Source organism: Chiloscyllium plagiosum, unplaced genomic scaffold (assembly GCF_037043375.1).
Source record: "Chiloscyllium plagiosum isolate Xiang-an unplaced genomic scaffold, Cpla_swu_hap1 HiC_scaffold_9, whole genome shotgun sequence".
Lineage (NCBI taxonomy): Eukaryota > Metazoa > Chordata > Chondrichthyes > Orectolobiformes > Hemiscylliidae > Chiloscyllium > Chiloscyllium plagiosum.
The window spans coordinates 89477021-89498900 of record NW_028270147.1 but is presented as its reverse complement, the minus strand read 5'-3'; the positions used below and the strand labels follow the sequence as shown (position 1 = coordinate 89498900).

At 42.7% G+C, this 21880-nt stretch overlaps 1 protein-coding gene across 1 annotated transcript in view; it reads left to right on the top strand.

Moving 5' to 3' along the window:
* Positions 1 to 21880, top strand: part of pappa2 (pappalysin 2) — a 416790-nt gene that overhangs the window by 309655 nt on the left and 85255 nt on the right. The window contains exons 19-20 of the mRNA XM_043700014.2: positions 6938 to 7047; positions 15042 to 15113. Coding sequence (XP_043555949.2) covers positions 6938 to 7047; positions 15042 to 15113 — 182 coding nt within the window. The remainder of the gene's footprint in view (positions 1 to 6937; positions 7048 to 15041; positions 15114 to 21880) is intronic.

Below are 21880 nucleotides of genomic sequence, written 5' to 3'. Positions count from 1 at the left end.
GTGTTTGACCAATTTCTTTAGTTCTTTTACTTTTAGGTGGCCATCAAGTCGGAGAGGACATGTGAGGCCATTTGGCCCCATTGTGGCTATGCTAGCTTTTTGAAAGAGCTATTCAACTAATTTGACTTCCTTACTCTTCCCAGTAACCTTGCAGATTTTTCCCCATCAAGTATTTTTCCAATTCCCATGTGGAAAGTTACTATTCAATTTGTTTCCACTAACCTTTCAATGACATAGAGTGTGGTAAATGTTTGGAATATCCTCTCCAAAATTACAACTGATAATAGTAATTATTTACTGAAAATCTGAGATCCATAGATTTTTGTTAATTAAGGATATCCCTTAAATCTGTCAACTTTTACACTCTCTTGCCACTGAAAACAGTTTATTGCTATTTAATCAGTGAACATTAGTGGACACTTCCATCAAAGTTCCTCCAGACTTGCTCTGCAAGAAGGAGAGCAGTTTTAACTCCTCCAGTCAATACATGCCACTCAAATTCCTGGTGGGGATCCAGCAAATCTCCTTCACCAAGGTAGAAGGTCAAAGTCTCTTAGATTCAATATCCCCAGCTCCTTGACCCCAAATAATGGTTGCTAAAGGTTTAGCCCAACCTTTTTGTTTGCATAATCTGTGCCTCTGAACACATTTTTTTACAGGAGTACACATCAGTTAGTTTTGCCATATTCAACGATATGGTAGGTGAATGTCAGCTCTCTCCACCCCCTTGTTTCTGCAATCTCTTTCAAATTGCAGCATTTTGTTTGGTTTGCTTCATGCTGAGACTCAGGTCCAAAGTCTATCACTTCACACTTCTGTGCGTTCAGTTTTATTTGCCATGTGTCTGCTTTTTCTATTCACTTATTTTCTTTTTTAAAAAATGGGGTATTGTTTTCCCAACGGTGCGGATGTCACTCTTTCACGTGGATCGTGTTCTGGCCTAATTTGTTTATCGATCTTGATCTGGAAATTTGCTGGCAGGCTGCTCGATCCTTACTGAGGTAGGAGTTAGCTGACATGCTCCTGGATGTGGACTTGCATCTGGTGAGCTGCACACTGTGTGCAAGCCATAAACTCCTGTGCAGTATTCACACAACAGATCATTACCACTGTGTGGTTTGTAATGCGTACCATAACATTCTGGGACTTCACTGTTTAATGCATTCAAGTAAAAAAGTCAGCTTTTAAACTTGTTACTTTAAGCAAGCTAACAACTGCAATAAACCACAGAGAAAGTTAAACACACAAACTACCTCAACCAACTTATTTAAAACAGACTTTGAGTAAGATTATATCCGTAATCCTCTAAATGTCCACATTCTTATTTTATTTGGTGTGGTAAGTAGCAGATGTTTTTAAAAGGGCTTGTGTTGATCTTTATCATTCCTTAGTATTATTGTTTTTAGTGTGCCTCTCAGTCTCCTTATACGATATATTTTCCTTGCATGCCATTTCCTGGCTGAAGGGTTGAATAGATGGTCTTTAGTGCCGGTCACTGAGAGGTAATGTTCAGACTTAAAATGAGCGGAAGTGCCAGTGACTTCATCATTATTCATTTTATGGGCATTAATCCAAGAAGCATAGAAGGTAGAGGTGTGGTTGTTTGGCCCATAGTGCTTGTGCTAGCCCTTTGAAAGAGCTGTCCAGTAATCCCAGGACCTTGCTATTCCACACTCCTTTCTCGCTTGCTGTTGTTTCTCCAATTCCTTTGCATTCTGTTAATGATTCAGATTCCATCGCATATTCAGGCAGTGTGTTCCAGATTACATAGAGTCATAGAGATGTACAGCATGGAAACAGACCCTCCGGTCCAACCTGTCCATGCCGACCAGATATCCCAACCCAATCTAGTCCCACCTGCCAGCACCCGGTCCATATCCTTCCAAACCCTTCCTATTCATATACCCATCCAAATGCCTCTTAAATGTTGCAATTGTACCAGCTTCCACCACATCCTCTGGCAGCTCATTCCATACACGTACCACCCTCCGCATGAAAAAGTTGCTCCTGAAGTCTCTTTTATATCTTTCCCCTCTCACCCTAAACCTATGCCCTCTAGTTCTGGACTCCCCGACCCCAGGGAAAAGACTTTGTCTATTTATCCTATCCATGCCCCTCATAATTTTGTAAACCTCTATAAGGTCACCCCTCAGCCTCCGACGCTCCAGGGAAAAAAAAACAGCCTGTTCAGGCGATGATTTCAGTTTAACTTGAAGCTGTCTTTTGGACACCTACCAATCGAACCTAACCACTTCATGGGGGAAGAGTTTCTTCCTAATTGACTCTGTCAAAACCCTCATAATATCGAATACCTCTAATGCATTTCTCTTTTCACCTGCTTTGCTGCAAGTTTTTTGCTCTTTCTGAATCACTAAAGGCCTTTGGAAAGTTTCATCTCAATTAGTACAACCTTACTGCGCAGTACAAGGACTTGAAAGGGTTCAAAAAAGATTTACAAGGGTGCTGCCAGGGTTGGAGGCTTTGAGCTATATATAGGGAGAGGCTGAATAGGCTGGGGCTATTTTCCCTGGAGCGTCAGAGGCTGAGGGGTGACCTTTTAGAGGTTTATAAAATCATGAAGGGAATGGATAAGGTGAATAGTTAAAGTTTTTTCCTTGGGATGGGGGAGTCCAAAATAGAGGGCATAGGTTTAAGTTGGGAGGGGAAAGATATAAAAGAGACCTAAGGGGTGTTTTTTTCACACAGAAGGTGGTGCGTGTATAGAATGAGCTGCCAGAGGAAGTGGTGGAGGTTGGCACAATTACAACATTTAAAAGGCATCTGGATGGAAATATGAATAGGAAGGTTCTCGGATATTGGCCAAATGCTGGAAAAATGAGACTCGGTTAATTTAGGATTACTGGTTGGCATGGACAGGTTGGACTGAAGGGTCCATTTCTGGGCTGCACACCTCTATGACGAGAGACCAAAATTTAGTCTCCTCCTGAATTTGAGGAGAAATGAGATGTCTTTCTGCATGTCATGCTGAAATTGAATCTTCTTTTGTTCTACTAACGGAATGAAATGGTCAGTAGCAAGGTGGATACAAGATTAGTTGAGTAATTAAAAATTAGAGAGTAGTGGTCAATAGGCATTTTTCAGGCTGGAGGATGGTTTCTAGTGGAGTTCCCCAGGGGTCGTAATTGGGACACTTGCTTTTTCTGAAATGTATAAATGATCTGGATCAGGTAATTTCAAATTTTGTGGAAAGTGCAAAACTTTGGAAACTGAAGAGGATACTGCAGAACTTCAAAAGGATATAGACAAGTTGATGGAGTAGGCAGTGAGGTGGCAGAGGGAGTTCAATGCAGGGGAGCATGAGCTGATGCTTTAGTCCAAAGAAGAGACAGTACATAATGAAAGCTAATATTCTAAAGAGTATGCAGGAACAAAGAGACCTGGGTGTTTCATGCACATATGTCAGTAAGGGTGGCAAGACCGGTACCGAAAGCTGTTAATAAAGCATAAAGTCATCTAGGCTTCTTTAATAGGGGCTTAGAGTAGGAAGGTTATAGAAAACCTCCACAGAACACTAGTTAGACTTCAACTGGAGTGTTGTTCAGGTGCCACACTTTAGAAAGGAAATGAGTGCATTGGAGAGAATTCAGAAGATATTTATGAGAATAGTGTCAAGGATCAGAAATTTCAGCCATGAAATTAGACTGGAGACGTTGAGGGAGATCTGACAGAGATTTTCAAATTTATGAGATGCTTGGGTTAAGTAGACAGGGAGAAACTGTTCCTGCTTTTAGAAGGATCGAGAATATGAGGGCACAGGTGTAAAGTATTTTGCGAATACGAAATGAGCATTAACATTGTGAGTAGTTGGGCTCTGTAGTGCACTGCCAAGATAAGTTGTGAAAGTAGCTTCAATTAGCGAATTTAAGAGGGCATGAAATTGTTAGTTAAATAACATGCAGGGTTACAGAGAAAAGGCAGGAGCTGAAATGTTCAGAGATTCAGTACTAATACAGTGGGCGAAATGGTCTTCTTCAGTACTCTTAATAATTCTGTCATTATTTTTCCTCTCTCGAGGGAGCCTCGTTTCTGTGATCCACAGGTAGTTCAATTTGCATTACTTCTGCACTTAAATCCCATGAAACCCCTTTCCTTCGCAGTGGTTAACAGCCATGACTTGTTCACAGTTAGACGGCTGTGCAGACCCAGTATGTCTCAGGCTTGTCTGCAGGGCTGTACTGAATTTGTTTAACTGTGGCAGGGCGGAAACAAGCCTGCAACAATGAGCCTGTAGCCTCGCTAGACGGGAGAAGGAAAATATCAGTCTGGATTCCTGCTCTGTCAGTATCCAGTGACCTACTTTGTATATGTGTGCATGAGAGTGTAACATCCTCTGACTGTGTTAGCATTCACACGAGCAAAAGGCAATGTATGCTAAGTCACACCCTTTGCCTTCACCAGCAGCAACTTGCACTTATATACCACCTTTAATACAGTAAAATATCACAGGAATCTTATCGAAAAGAGTGCGGTTACAAAGCCACATAAGTAACACTCGCACAGCTTGATCGAAGAGGTTTATGAAGGGGTGACGACAGAGAACGGAGAGGTTCTCAGAGGGAACTTGAGCACTTTAGGGTTCAGACAGCTGAAGTCGCGTACACCAAGAAAAATTGTAGATGTGCAAGAGGCCCAAGTTGGAACTCAGGAATGAGGCATAAGCAGAGAGCTAAGAAATAAATATTTTCTAGCAGATTCGCGGAGGTGTAAGCTGTGGCGTCCACACTCCTAAAATGCCAGCAGTCAATGTTTTACAAATAAGTGCACTGACGGTTGTATATGTCGTCACATCCTCGTAGACAATTAGCTGGCTTGCCAAGAAATGTTCTCCTTACAACATAATTTCTAGGAATTAGAGATAAGAATAGCTAATTTGCAAATCCTTGTAGCACAGCCCTATGTAAACATTAATTCAGCAGATCTCTTGGAACGGACACAAAACATTGCAAAATGTAGTGCTTTACGCAAGTCGCGTTCTGACCTACCCGTTTGAGTATTCTTGTGTGCCATATGTTAAAGGGGAAAATGCACGAACTCGCTCCAGAACCCTTGAATACAATAGAACAGCTCTTGCCCCGAAATATTTGCTCGAAGTGGGCAGCTCAGTAGCAGGCATATTGCGTGCAACGAAAAGCCTGATTGATTAATTATGTCAGTAATAATATCGTCCGTGGTTGAACAGGCCGGAGCTTTTTTTTTCCGTGGAAGCAAGAAGATGGGAGTGAGTTAGTTTTCTATCCATGTTAATATATGAACTCCCAGCACAATGAGGTCTTACCTTGTGCAGTAACTTTTTAATGTGGCACCTCGTCAAGTACCCTCGGCAATCTGGTTCCCCATTATCCACCCCACATCTTCAGATAACCCAGGTAAATTCGTCAAACAAAGTTTCCCTTTCCTACCTTGAAGCAAAATGAATGTAGTTTTGTGGTGATTTTCTAAATATGCAGTTATTTCTTCCTTAGTCGTGACTGCAGTGTTTTTCTAATGACAGATGTGAGACTAAGTGATCCTTAGTTTGTGGTAAGAGATGGGAAGATGTATATGTCTAACTTAAACACCATCCTCGACCAAATGATCTTTTTCTGTACAGTAGCTATTTTGCCATGTTATTTAATACTTCCAACACAAACTGCTTAATGGATTCACTTGGTACCAAATATCTCATTATAAGACGATCTTTGGTGCTCTAAGAAGGAAGGCATTGCATTTTTCTTTTTCGAGTTGAGGTTACTGCCTGAGGATTGGTCCTACCCACAACACCATGACCTCCATCAAGGCTGTAGCAAGGTCCCAAATCCACTCCAGATCCAATAGGGATTTCACCCCTTGCTGATGGCACCAATCTGCCTGTTTAGTCAACTGGGTTCACCAGTTCCCCCTAGAAATCAGTGGTTGCTGTGGCAACATACACTTTTATCTGTATGTTGAAACTATGGAGAATGACGATAGAGCCCCATTTTCTTTCCAGATTGTTCAGGAATCACGCCCGCTCTTACATTAATGTATGTTGGAAGGATTTACAAGTTGATACTCAACTTGTTTTGGGACACATTGTGAACTCACCTTCCTTGGCCATCCAGCCCTGGAGTTGGACTTGAATCCAGAGCTTCTGACCCAGAGGTAGGGATATTACCCACAGCAAGGCATCCTCGAGATTACATTACCAGCTATATAATGCCACATTGTGAATAGGTATTTCAGACTGTTGAAGTTAAATACATTGATCAGGTCTATCTTTAGAGCTGTCATCTAAAGTATAAGCTGATCAGACCTGCATTGCTATGGACCACACAGACTCCTTGTGGATTCCAACCCTGAATATAATGATTACACAACAGCCTGTACCTCATTGTGTTGACACCAGAACATGGTCTGATTGGTTTCTTTCTGCCATTCCTCTATTTATTTTTGCATGAACTCTGCATCAGGATTCATGAACATGTCTCAAAAATGCCCTGAGCTTAAATGTAGACCATGGCACACTCTGCCAGATCCCTGTCATCGGTAAACTTCTGACTTTGTTTGCATTTGCCTTGTGTTAGGGACCACTCTTGTTTGTCATGTCTATAGCAATGACTGGTCTTGAACTGTATACTTTTCTCTTCAAACTATATGGACAGCAACATCGAGCAGTACATACTGTTCTAGATTGTCCTTAGTATCTCATGACTACAGCAAAGGGCTAATGTGATCCACTGTACTGTCCTACCTCTGGGTTGGGAAGCCTGGTATTCTAGAGATGTGACATAACATCTCTAAACAAGTTGATTTTTTTAAAGTAACTATGGTGAAATTGCATTGATAAATTGAATTTGTCAAAGTGTCTGATAGTGAGTCTAGTGTTGAACTTACATCCTTGCTGCATCATGATATCCACAACATGATATCAATTTACAGTTGTGGTCCACTCTTTCAGGTTCAGTGTGTGTTCCATCATGTCTGATCCCACCCAGCGACGCAGTGGTTTTGCCTGATAATATAACAGCAGACACTATGGAGCACTGGATGGAACCACCCAAAGTGCAGGTGAGGATCCAAACAGAGAAACAATTCTCAAGAATTATGGGCATGGGCTGGCATGGCGGGCCTTTGTTGTCCATCTGAGACTAGTTCATCATTGGGCCAATGTGATGTGGCGCTGGAATCGACTTTAGTCCAGACCAGGTAAGAGCAGGATGTCATCAGTGATCCGATTGACCAGCAAGCTGACAGCCTCAGGATCACCTTAGTCAGCTTTGGATTTTTAAAATCGTACTCGAAACTCCTCAAGTTATTAGAGTGGGCTTTGAGCTCTCCCCTTCCATCTTGCATTGTTATGGCAGTGACAGCTGGTAGCAGAGGGTTAAAAATTCAAGAAAACCAACTTGATGGTGAAATGTTGTAGCTTGCTGCTTTTTGGCAGGTCCAAACGTGCACCGATCGAATGACAGCAGAAAACACAGCCTCCCGTTGGGAAGGAACATGTGAGGGAACCCTTGGAAAGTTCAGATCTCCTAAAGGGTACATTTCTATAAACAAGACCTAAGCGTGACAGAAATAGAATATTTTTGCCGTGGGCTTTTCCTTCCAGTGTTTATGATTTTAAATCCAACAGGTGGAGCAAGGAAATTAATTTTGGGCAGGCCATTTTCTCTCGGACGATGATTTTGTAATGATGTTCCCATCTCCTTGATGTTAATTAATCTCTTGGCATATTTTTCTGGCTACATACCAGTCCAGCACTTGCTGAAGAGTAGCAGAATGACAGCTTTGAATCATTAGTTACACATTGGGAAGATTTGAATTATTAGTTGTTAGCCTTACTACCACTATACTTAGCAGTGTTATATTATGGGATGTCTGACAGTGCAGTCAGCAGTACAGGCTACATCTGAATGATAGGCAAAAGTGAGGACTGCAGATACTGGAGATTAGAGTCAAGAGTGTGGTGCTGGAAAAGCACAGCAGGTCAGGCAGCATCCGAGGAGCAGGAAAATTGACGTTTCAGACAAAAGCCCTTCATCAGGAATGATACTTAATTAAATAGCAAAGCCAGCATTTCAGCTTTGCTGTTTCATTCTCTGTACAGCCCACAGCTTTCTGACAACTATCCCTCAACTTTCTCTGCACCTCTCTTCCTCCAACTTCTAGTAAAAAATGCTTGACTCTAGAATTGCTGGGTCTAATACATTTGAGCTCAGAAATGCTAACCTGGCAAGAGGTTACTATGCTGAAAACTCCATCATTGCTGTTACCCCCTCTCTTTTTGCGCTCTCGCTCCTGTTCCCTCTGGCACAGCATGATCAATTTCTTTTGTCTCGCTGAAGATGGTTGTATGGGAGATACCACCAGGATTGGGAAGGTTTGCCAACCCTTCAGGAACACCCTATAGTCTCCAGGAATCCAGGCAATTGATTTCCAGAGTGCTGCTGCAAAAAATGCAGCAGTCAAATCAGTGGACAGATGAACAGAAGAGTTGGGAGCAAGAATAGGCTATTCGGCCCCTCAGGCTCACGCCATCGTTCAGTAAAATAATGGCTGATCTGATAAATGTACGTTCCTGCCCAGCCGCACCCCACCATTGCTTGTCAAGAAGCTTCTGGAAAAAATTGTGTTTTTTTTGTTCACGTTATTTGAAAACTCCGGTTTATTAACCAGGAGAGTATTGAAAATGGGAGATCAGACGGTAAAATCTCTAGGGCTGCAATCGTCCAGAACAAAGAACCATAGGCCTGTGATGAAATGATATTGACAGCTGCACTCTGGGACTTGTTTGGGGCCGGATTATGAAAGGCAAAGTAGCTGACTGTCCGGCCCCTGTGTAACTATATCTTTCGCAGCCCAGCGTTGAGGAAATGGCTGCTTTCTGTAGCTTGGTAGGGCTCTGACACTTGGAATGTCAAAGAAATGCAATATAAATTACAGCAACACCAGGCTATAAATCACAGTTATGAGGGCCAATTTTATACAGGACCCTGCAAGGGAATTCCTGGTCCACCTTGTAGAGCTTTTTGCTGTAAAAGTAAGTGGTGTTTGCTGCACTTTTCATGGTCCCTCACAAAATAAAAGCTAAGCAAACTAATGCAGTGCTATAAAACAAAGAACTGTGGGTGCTGAAGATCTGGAGTGAGGCCATAAATTGCTGGAGAAACTTAGCATCATCTATGGAGAGAAAGTTCAGAAACCCATCTTCAAAACTGTGATGCGTTTTTCCTTTCGGTGTGCTTCACTCAGCCGGTAGTCGGTTTCTCCTGCACAACCTCCAACCTCAACACCAGTTGGCTTCAGCTTCTCTGGTCCAGAGAGAGCAAAGGTTTGGCGCATTGATTGCTGGCACTCTCCTGACTCTGAAACATGATCATTGTCTCCGGGAAGGATGGAGATACAGCTGGCATGTCTCACTCAGGGTCAGTCTTAAAGCACTTTGGGATGAGACACTGCAGAATAGATGGCACCCTTGAATCCTTACCTGAACAGGACTGCAACATCAGCAAAGGAGGAGACGAAAATTGCATCAATTTAAAAACCAAGTGGGGTTGTGTGGACTGAGGTGATTCCAATCTCTCCTGCTCAGCAACCCGGGATAGTGCTTCCTTCAGTTCACATCCCTGGGTCTTGCATGGCCATCACCGAGCAGGGTAACCCTAAATGCACCAAGGCAGTAACGAGCACAACAAGATATAGTTGTGCATTGCTGTAGCTTAAATATTTATGAAGCTGCATCAGCTGAGATTGAGTTAAAGCATACTCTCCGGGCTGATGCTCCAGTACATTACTGACTGCTGTACTGTCTTTGTTGGTATCTTTCAGATTAGACAGTAAAACAGAGGTCCCATTTGTCAGCAGAAATAAATACCTTGAAGAAAGAACATGTCTCCCTAAGCTTTGTCCCTCGACCGTCAATATTATGGGAACAGCGATATAGTGGTAATGTGACCCGACTCCTCATCTAGAGACCTGGGCTCATCCTGTGGGGACATGGGTTCAAATCCTAGCACCAACAACTGATGGAAATTAATCTTAGTTGACATGTGAATAAATCCAGAATAAAAAGGCTAGTCTCAGTGATGGTGATTGTGAACCCACGTAAAAACCCATCTGGTTCATGAGTGCCCTTTGCGCCATCCTTACCTGGTCTAGCCAACATGTGTCTCCTGACACTGAGCAACATGGTTAATCCTGAACCCTCCTAGCACTCAGTTGTACCAAACTGCTGCAGAAAATTAGAAAAGGAATCTTGGGCCATCCAGCCATCATTGAGACACTAGAAACAATAACAAAGATCCCAGCTACAACGTCCTCATTCCTGAATCTGGGGACTTGGTCTCAAATTGGGAGAACTGCATAACAAGCTAGTGAACTAGTCTGACTAAAGCTGACATTCCAGACATAGTCCTGGGTATGTATCATCTCCCAGTATGCTTAGCAGAGGGATTCCTTTAACATTGACTGCAGTCTCCAGAGAGTCAGGTTAAATGGGGGTAAGCAAACTGATTGTCACCTACCTGTCCACTGCCAGCCAATGAATCAGTGCATCTCCATGCATGTTGAACACCACTTGGAAGAAATACTGGGCGTGGTGAAAGCATGATGGAAACTGGCTGGAAGACTTCAAAGTCCATCAATAAATATAACTCAGTAATGCTGCTATGGACTGAACTACTGAGTCCTGAAGCACATTTCTGCCAGACCAGGTCAATGCACAGCAAATAGTGAGGGAGCCACAAAGAGGGAAGGACTACATGACCTCATCCTCACCAATTTACCTATTGTAACAATCACTGCCTATGACAGTATTGGTATAAGTGACCATTGCTCAGTCCTTGGTGGATAGTGGTTATCTTCTATGATGGTGGCTCAGTGGTTAGCACTGCTACCTCGCAGTATCAGGTATCAGAGTTTGATTCCTCCATCGGGCAACTGTCTGTGTGGAGTTTGCACAGTGTATATGTTGGTTTCCTCTAGGTGCTCCAGTTTCCTCCCACAGACCAAAGATGTTCAGTTTACGTGGATTGGCCATGCTAAATTACCCATTGTGTCCAGAGATGCGCTGGCTATGTGGATTGGCCATGGAAAATGCAGGGATACAGAGATGAGGTCGGGGAGTGAGTCTGGGTGGTATGCTCTTTGGAGGGGTGTGGGGACTCAATGGGCCGAATGGTCTGCTTCCACATCGGAGTTCAGTACTGCCATACCGTGGGATAGGTTCAGAACCGATTCAGCAAATCAAACTGGGCGTCCATGCTGCGATCCATTAGCAGCAGTAGAATTACATTCGACAATAACCTGCAACCCTCATGACTTCATATATTCCCCACGCTGCTGCTATTATTAAGCCAGGAGACTGACTCTGGTTCATTGAGTAAAGTACTAGACATACCTAACAATGAGGTGCCAATCCAGTGAAGCTACAATGCAGGATTACATGCACACTAAATAGCAATAGGTGTGTGCAATAGACAGCTAAGTAATCCCATAACCAATAGATAATATCAAACTCTGTAATCCTGCCACACCCAGTCATGAATGGCAGTGGGTAATAAAACATCTAACTGAGGAGGACACTCCGCAAATATCCTCACCTTCAATGATGGGGGAGCCCAGCATTGCAAAATGACAAAGTCAAAGGATTTGTAATAATCTTCAGCCGGAAGTGGGTGACCCCTTTCACCCTCTTTCTGTGGTCTTTGTCATCATGGAATGAAATGAATGAGCTGACATCTATGTAATATCATGAAACACTTGAAGCCCCTGGAGCATGCAAAGGCCATGGGCCCTGACAACATTCTGGCAATGATACCGAAGAGCTGAGCTCCACAGCAAGTCAGGCCCCAAATCAGTGTTAGGAAAATTAGTCAGGTAGGACTATCCATATAAACTTGGACAAATCCAACACACCCAATCCCCACCCCATCAGTCTACTCTCAATCATCAGTAAAATATTGGAAGGTGTCAGTAACAGTGTTACCAAGTAACAGTTACTCAGTGTATCTCAGACTAGTGGCTCTCAGTTTGGGTTGAGCTAGGCGACCTCACTATAACCTCGATTCAAACATAGAGACAAAAGAACTGAATGTCAGAGGTAAGGGAGAGGGACAGACCTTGACGAGGCATTATTTGACTGGGTGTGCTGTTCAGGAGCTCTAACAAAACCGATGTTAAAAGGAATCTGGGCAGGGAGAAACAAACCACTGGTTAGAGTATAACCAAGAACAAAGGAAGATGTTTGTGGTTGTTAGTGCTCAATAATTTCAGGCCCAGGACATCACTGCAGTAATTCTTCAGGGTAACGTCCTAGACCCGACCATCTTCATCTCCTTCCTCAGTGACCTCCCTTCCATTAGAATGTCAAAGTGAGCATGTTCACTAATGATTTCAGCCACTACTTTCCAGATACCAATCCTTGTCTGTATCCGTACACTCAAGAACTGGCCAACAGTCATGATAGTTGTTATTAGAGAGGATTCTGAGATACAGGATCTACAGGCATTTGGAGAGGCAAAGACTCATTTGGGATAGTCAGCATGACTTCATGCGTGGCACATCTTTTCTCACGAATTTCATTGAGGCTTTTTGAAGAAGTGACCAAGAAAGTCGATGAAGGCAGTGTGGTAGACCTTGTCTACATGGAGAAAGTGAGGACTGCAGATATAGCTTATGCCCAAAACGTCGATTCTCCTTCTCCTTTGATGCTGCCTGACCTGCTGCGCTTTTCCAGCAACACATTTTTAAGCTCTTGTCTACATGGACTTTAGCAAGGCCTTTGACAAAGTACGCATGGTAGGTTGTTGGGTAAGGTTGAATCTCTCAGGATCCAGGGAGAGCTTGCCAACTGAGTACATAATTGGCTTGACAGTAGAGACAAAGGGTGTTGGTTGAGGGTTGTTTTTCAAACTGGCCTATGACCAGTGGTGTGCCACAGGGATGGGTGCTGGGACAACTTTTATTCGTCATTCAAGTAAATGATTTGGATAAAAATTTTGGAGGTATGGCTGGCAAGTTTGCAGATGACAGCGAGATTGGTGGTATAGTTGATAGTGAAAAAGGGTATTTGGGAATGCAGTGAGATCTTGATAAATTGGGCCAGTGGGCTGAGGAATGGCAGGTGGAGTTTAATTTAGACAAATGGGAGATGTTGGTATTTTGGTGGGTCAAACCAGGGCAGGACTTACACAGTCAACAGTATGCCCCAGCGAGTGTTATATAGCAAAGTGATCTAAAGGTATAGGTTTATAGCTCCTTGGAAGTGGAGTCACAGGTATTCAGGGCAGTGCAGAAGACTTTCAGCGTGCTTGCTTTCATCGGTCAGTGCATTGAATATAGGAGTTGGGACATTTTGTTGCAGGTATACAAGACATTAATGAGGGCACATTTAGAGAACTGCATGCAGTTCTGGTCACCCTACTATAGGAAGAATATTATTAAACTAGAAAGAGCACACAAAAAAGTTACTAAAATGCTGCCTGAGCAGGAAGGTTTGAGTTCTAAGCAGAGGTTGAATAGGCTGGGACTTTTTTTTTCCCTGAATTGATGAGTGACCTTTATAGAGATCTATAAAATTATGAGAGCCATAGGTAAGGTAGAGAGCCAACAGCTTTTTCTCATGGTATGGGAGTCTAAAGCTGGAGAGTAGAGGCTAAAGGTGAGAGGAGAGAGAGATACAAAAAGGTCCAGGGGGCAATTATTTTTTCATAGTCTGGGACAGGCTGTCAAACGTAGTGGTGGAACCAAGTACAATTTTGTCATTTATCAACCATTTCGACAGGTACATTGATGGGGTAGGTATGGAGGGATATGAGCGAAATGTAGGCAAAAGATATTTGTGAAAACTGGGCGGCATGGGCAAGTTGGGCCGAAGTGCCTATTTCAAGCTGTGGACCTCGATGGCTGTTTAACAGAGTTGGGCTAGTAAGTAGAAAATAACATTTGTGCCACCCATGTAACCATAGCCCTCTGACATTTTCGTGCTGTTACTATCACTGAGTCCTCCAGGACCAATATCCTGGTGATTAATGTTAACCAGAAAGTTTAACTGGATCACTATATACATATTGTGGTTATAGAGTAGGCCAGATGCTAGGAATTCCGCGATGGATAACTCTATCTATTGATTCACCAATATGAATATGACTTTTACCATGTATAAGGTACAGGCCAGGAATGTGGTGAAACTCTTCATTTGGCTGGATCCTTACTTGTCTAACAATACTTGGGAAGCTCAGCGCCATTCAGAACCAAGTCATTGTTTGTTTGACACCCGATTCACCACTGGCAAAATTTACCCTTTCCACCACCAATGTACAGTGGCAAATGTAGGATACACTGCAACAACTTGCCGTGGTTCCTTAGACAGCAATACCTTCCAAAACCACGGCCACGACTGTCTGGAAAAACGAGGGCAGCAGATACATGGAATGCCGCCAGCCTGCAAGTTCCCCTCCAAGCCACTTACCATCCTGACTGGGAAATATATCGTCGCTGGGTGAACATCCTGGAATTCCCTCCCTAAGCGCATTGAGGGCCCATCTACAGCACATGGATTGCAGCATTACAGGAAAGCAGCTCACCACCACCTTCTCGAGGCCAACAAACACAGGCCCACTCAGCAATGCCCCCACACCCTGTGAATGAATGCATAAAAAAGAATAATGGGTTGTTTGCTGCTGGGGCAGAATACCTGGAACAGCTGGCGACAGAGGCAGGCAACTTGATAGAGGGCAGTAGCACATGTGAAATGCTCCAATATATCACTGTTTGATCAAAAGGATCTGTTTGATAGTTCAAAGCACAACATTAGTCTTTTTTTAATGACCGGCAGCATAAAGGAAACACCTTGTCACAGTGGGTTGTGTTGTATGCCTATGCTTCAAAAACAACAGAAACTCACGGTAATTTATAGTTGTGAAGTGCTTTGGGACATCCTGATGGATCATAAAAGTTGCAACATTAAAGTGAGAGCACTCCTTGTGTATGTAATCAAACAGTTTCTAATTTTCCTCTTCACTCGACTAACGAAGTAACTTGGGTTTGTGTTCTTGCAGGCTATGGTGTGCACAGGAATGCTGCAGTGGTATCCAGACCCTCACTTTATCCACTGCATCCAGTCGTGTGAGGTAAGCCACTAGCTGTTTCCTTAAGTGTTGTGTTGCTCACGTCTCCAATGGCCCTTTCACAGTCCGCCATTCTTCCTCGAAGGTTCTCTCAAACATGAAGCCCTCGAATACGAAGGAGCATTGCCTCAGAATAAGAGGGAGCAGGTTTAGGACTGGGTTGAGGAGGAACGTCTTCACCCAAAGCGTTGTGAATCTGTGGAATTCCCTCCCCAGTGAAGCAGCTGAGGCTTCCTCATTAAATATTTTTAAGGCAAAGATAGATCGATTTTGGACAGTAAAGGGATTAAAGGTTATGGTGAGTGGGCGGATAAGTGGAGCTGAGTCCACAAAATGATCAGCCATGATCTTATTGAATGGGGGAGTGGGGGGGGGGCAGGCTTGCCTGGCCAAATGGCCTACTCCTGCTCCTTATGTTCTAATCCCCTGTCGACGATTCATTTCCTTATTTGCAACAATATACAAAAAGTGCAGGGAGAACCCATCAGGAGGATAAAAGCTCCTGGAGTCTCAAGGTAGTCTTGAGTTGAGGTGGGACTGTATTCCAGGATTAGAGATGGGAAGAACTTCTGTATGAGAACGTCTATAGCCTTAAAACTTGTCCTTAAACATTTAAACTAAAATGTAATGTTGCATTATAGAACACATTTGCTGCACACTAAAAACTAGACATGCAGGGAGGGCAAGGCAATTAAGAACGTTTGCCTTAACATCAGTGAATCTGTGTAAACAGGACACTGGGTGGTAACATTCATGGCTGTTCTCTTGTGAAATTAATAACCGTGTTTGATTCAAACGTCAAAACGAAACTTGGTATCAATTAACTTCTCTTCCGAATTATTGTCCTTCACTCTTATCTGTCTAATTAAGAGCATGCAGTGCTTTTGTTAACATTTTATATAAAGGTAGCTGTTTGTAACGGTACAGTGCTCTTGAAGAGCTGATATCCTACTCTCCGGGATTATTAGAACCCAGTTAGTTTAACTTATAGGTATGTTGTAACAGTGATGCTAATGCTAAATAAAGGGGATGACTAAAATTAAACTAAGCTGTCTGTAAGAGGATTTTTATTCCTGACTACCAAAGAGTACGATCTCCAGATGAACGAAGAGAGACTTACAGGCTGAGTCCACAAGGGATTCCCTGGGCTGTGTCAAATCTGTACTTTATCATGTATAAAGTAAGGATGTTTATGGGTGGCATGGTGGTCATGTCTAACTGTTGTAAAAACCCATCTGCCCTTTAGGGAAGAAAATCTGCCATCCTCACCTGGTCTGGCCTACATGTAACTCCCGGTTCACAGTCACTCGGCTGATTCCTGACTGTCCTCAGTGTGAGACTATCCCGCTCAATACAAGAAACAGTTAGAGATGGCAGCTAGTGCATGTCCCCATAAAGGAATAAAGTTTTAAAGAAAAATCTGTTACTAGCAATATGGTGGAGGTAGGTGGTTCAAAGTAGGTTTGAGTTCTGTAGATGAATATGGAGTGGGATGCTCTTACGGTTTGTGGATCTTAAGGATTCCTGAGTTTGTAAGGATATTCTCTGTGCATGTTTTGAGATGGAGAAGACCAGATGTTTATTCTGGAGTTTGATTTGCTCATGTGTGAGGATTGGGTGTGAAGTATCCTTAAGTCAAGCCCTTGTTCAGATTTCTCGCTGGGTTTTCAATAAGAGACTTGAGACATTAACTCTGTTTGTCTCAGCACAGCAGCTGCCAGACCTGCTGAGTTTCTCCAGGGATTTTCTGTTTTTACTTCAGATTTTTCACTGCTCCGTTCAGGGGTTGATCTGTCTCATTCCATATACCCTCTCTTCGTCCTAATGTGATAAACAAGCCTTTTTAGTTTAAAAAAATAAGGATTTCAAGAACATCTTGGAAAGTAAAGTTCAGTGTCACCGTCAATTTGAGTGAAGTTCATCATCTCGATGACCATTTCTGTTTTGCATTGTATTTTTCCAATCGAGTTTGACCAGCTGTCACATGTCTTCATGTTTTTAAGTTGAGAAGTAAATGGCTGGATGTTGGTCCTGAAGCAGCTGAAAATTGCCCCTTTTTAACCAAGCTAACGTATCCTTCATCTTTGCTCTCCCTCCTCTAGGTTAGCTCTCCTCTCTGCCCCCACCCTTTCCTTTGCTAAAGCTGCTGAATGGTTCAATGGCCACACATAGTCCTCTGGTGACTTGCCATAACTGCCTTCATTTTCATGCAGGTATCATGCCTGTTGTCAAATAGCATGCTGATATGCAAGCACTTGTTTCTGAGTTGAGTGTGTGTCTGTCTATCTGTCTAGCTGCAGCAAGAAATCTAATACTTTCCATTTTGCTGTGTTTGTTCATGATGCCATTGCTGCCTTCCTGTGGCTAAATAAAACCCTTTTCATCACATTGGCGTGGGATATGTTGAGAAATTGTTTCTCCTGGCCTCTTGTACTTTGTATCTTTTTTTAAATATTTTCTGCTAGTCTCGAAAATCTTCCTGGAAACCTTCGCAAAACACAGTAATCAGGTTCACATGTTGCAGTGTGCCAACGTAGCCCCACAGTGAAATGCTGTCAGATTCCAGCAATAATATTTACTGTTACTATTTGTGGAGGTGATGTAGACATGGTGGTGTGGATAAAGGGAAGTTGCACCTTTTTTATTAGTTTCCCCCCCCACCCCCACCTGCTTCCAACACTCACTCTCACACACACATGCACATTCGTGCGCACACACACCTCCGTCTCACTTCATCCAGGATGTACCCGCCCTATCCTTGCCAATGGTCTACCCTGTGGACAACTCCATTGCAGCTTCGATGCATGAATCTGGTCAGATCTCATCGCTTTCACATCTCTAAACTATTCCCCTGCAAGAACAACAACTTTGCTTTATATTGCACCCTTAGCAAAACGTCCCAAGGCACTTTGCAGGAGCAAGAGTCAATCAAAATTTGACATAGGGCCACATAAGGAAATATTCAGCCAAGTAACTGAAAACTTCCTCAAAGAGGCAGCTTCAAGGTGCTACTTAAAAGAGCAAAGAGAGTTGATGAGACCTACAGAGGGAGCTCCAGCACTCCGGGCCCTGGTTACTGAAAGCATGGCCATCAATGGTGGAGCAAAGAAACCCAGGGTTGTGTAAGGAAGAGTTCGGAATTAGTAGAGTGCTGTCGGTCTGGAGGTAGCATAAGAGGTGGAATAGGGGCATCTGAAAACAAGGGTTAAAATTTTAATTGGAGAGTTTTCCAGAACAGGAGCTAGTGTAGGTCAATGATCTCATGTGGTAGCTGAATAGGATTTGGTGTGAGTTATGATAGAGCAGTGGTGATTTGGAGAGCTCTCAGTTCTGGAAGTTGGTAGATAGCACCCTCATCTGTGTTGTATAGGGTAACAAAACAGGTAGTTTTGGAGATTGCATTAAGCTCCTCCTAGTTGATGTCATATGAACTTGGATGCAAAGGGTTCCATTAAGATTAGGATCTTATTGCAGTGAAGACCTGTATTCTTGGCCTTCTCATGCTCTTATTGGTCAATCTGTCTTACTAATGTAAGTTGTACTGCTTCCCAACATGTTATAAACTGTGTTGTGTTTAAAGCAAGAAGCTGAAAATGTGTTGCTGGAAATGTGTTTCAGGAAGAAGGGCTCATGCCCGAAACATCGATTCTCCTGCCCCTTGGATGCTGCCTGACCTGCTGCGCTTTTCCTGCAACACATTTTCTGCTCCGATCTCCAGCATCTGCAGTCCTCACTTTTTCCTTTTAAGGCAAGAAGCTAAGGTATATTTGGTGGCAGCACCCAACTCCAACTATAAGCTGGTAGCCTATGGTATCCCAGAAAATACAATGTGGCGATCAGCAATGAGGATTGGATTTTGAGTTAGCAACACCAAACACATGATAACAAGTGAGACTTCTAGTGGATCCAGGGCATTTGCAGTTTCAAAGGTTTTATGCCTTTGAGAACTACTCATACAGGCAATCTAGCAGCTGAATAGTCAAACCACCTGCAAGCAACCTCCTGGGAGATCGATCATACAGAAGCAACACTTAATGGTAAAGTCATTTTACTTTAGACCTGGTAAGAGAAGCACAGAAGCAAGTGAGAGTTGGAAGCTAGTGACATCTGCCAGTTCACTTGGGAAGTGAGTTTTACCTTGGAAATGAAAGGCATCAAAGCTCTATGAGTATGGTTAAACTTTCCTGTTGCATGAAGAAGAAGGAAAATAAGTGGTGTTGAACAGGTTCAAGAGTTAAAAAGGAGGATTTGCCGTTTCCATTTTGTCTGTGAAAAGACAGGTAGCCTGTATGTTGTAAAACATCTATTTTGACTGCAAAATCATGGAACTGCTGTACCAAACCACCCACCCCCCAACTTCATTAAGCAATACAAAGTTACCGCAATTCCATATTATAGAATGCTGAGTTTTAAAAGGGAAATTGAAACAGCATTGCTAAATTACAGCTTGAACAACCTTTGAAGCAACACCAACACAATATTGCAAAATTAGAAAACAGTATTTAGAAGTTAAAGGAAGAAATGGCAGTAGAAAAAAGGCTGTCTAGCACAATCCGAGATGGGGCAAATTGAACAGGGATTAGCCCTGCTTTCTCCCCCAAGATACTGCCAGACCTGTTGAGTTTCGCCAGCAGTTCTTGTTTTTTGTTTCAAATCTCCAGCATCCACAGTTCTTTGTTTTGTTTTAGAACATGGGATGGGACCCTTAGCATTGGAGAAAATAGACCTTTATCAGATTCACTACAGTCCAAAGAAGATTTCCATTTGGAGAAAACTATTCAAATTATACTTCAGGAAGGATGCAGAAAGAATCATCCGAAGATGCTAATGCATATTAGATAACTAGTGCGTTCCTACAGGAAATTGTTGATCCAACTGGCTTGAGTTTGACATAACCTTGTGTTTGACAGAATGTCAGTGGACATTGCATTCATTTTAATCTTGATACAGGGATGTTACTATCTTATCAGATCATTTATCATGTGTGAAGAAACAGAAGTTTCAGTCTGTAAAGATGAAAACATATGGTACAGGTTAACATCTCAAGGTTAAAGGTTGAGGAAGTAAAGTCACCATAGTCTTACCAAACCATGGGGCTGCTCTGTTGTGACAGAGAGACACTGGTGGTGGTTTAACCTGAGGATCACCATGCCTCAGGCAAGGGAAGAGGTTGAGAAGGAGAATCCTTCATGGTAACCTCAGCTGGTGCAGGAATTGAACCCGCATTGTTGGTGTCACTCTGCATCACAAACCAGCCATCCAGACAACTGAGCTAAAACTTCAGAAGATTGAAGAGGTTGAACAACACTTGGGTATAAGTTCCTTTGCGAAGAAATACCAAATATTGCTCAGAGGGCTAGGGAAACTAATACATTGTCAGTACAGTGTTATGTTAAAGCAAAATTCTAAACTGTCCATATCTACACACCTCTGAATCATTTAATGTAACAACCCCAGAAGCAAATTGAGGAATTGTCCTGAATTGCCTGGTGATGAAACCAATTAAATGGTATTCCGGCTTGGCTGCCAAGCCTGCACCAAATGGGTCCATCCATGACTTAACCTAGCTCAACAAAGTGGTAGTGAGGTAAGTCCACCCTATTTCTACAATAGGTAAGAGATTAGCCAAATTCTCTCAAAGTTGAATCTAAACAAAACTTGATGCGAACAGTGGGTTGTGATAGATATTATTCGATGAGCAGTCAAGACTATGTGCTACCTTAAATGAAAGCAAAATACTGCAGATGCTGGAAATCTGAAATAAATATTGAAAGTGCCGGAGGAAATCTGAAGTGATTGAAGAATATTGCAGGATACCTCTGTTCTTCTGAAGGATCAGTTTGATGATAGCCTACATTAGGGTCATGTTTCACAAAGTGATTAGCATCATTCAGTTTGTCTAAATCATCAGTTATTGACATTGAGTGTTTTTCTTGTTGAATGGCTTCATTTGGTGATCATTAGTCAATGAAGACAATAATTTTGTTCTTGTCTTGGGTTCCTTGGTGACTTTTATGGATGAGAGCTGAGGCTTTATCCCCAACTTTCTCAATAATGTCTAGGTCAAGGACTTACTGAAGTTCCTTTTCAATCTGCTTTCTGATATGAATCAATAGCCATCCCCATTGATTCATAACTGGGCTCACAACAGGATCTAAATTCAGCATGCACCTAACACCTTTCAGTTTTCCTATACTAGTAAAGCATGCAATTTGAGAATTTCATTAGTGTGTGTAGGAGCTGTGTATGTGACTGCAATCATGCGGAGAATTGTGCTTTGTGGAAACTGTCATGCTTTCAGGAGTGACATAGACTGTAGTGATCATCTTTGAAAGACGGTGACATTTCAAGCAGCTTGAGGATTATCAGTGGTGCAGGAGGACTTTTCATGTTCCTTGGTTTGGAGAGTAGGACCATCTGAAGAGCAGAAGTTTATGTTGGCAGATAATCCTATTCCTGATGAGAACATCAGCTTCTAAGCAGCCAGCGGTCACTGTACTCCTAGCTGGTTGGATCCAAAAGAGAGCACAATGGTACATTGAGAGTCATCTGCCTCTACATTGCCTTCATTCTCTTGCCCTTTTGCTAACCTGTGTATATAGATGGCATGCTTCCTGTTGTATTGGTCACACTAATTGAATTTGTTGCTGAATGTGACCAATGTGTTTGACTTTTCTAGATGTTTTGCTTTATTTGCATACAGAGGGACATTCTGTCCAGCATGGAGAAACAGTACTGCAGTGGAAACATGGTTTGGACAAGTCACAACT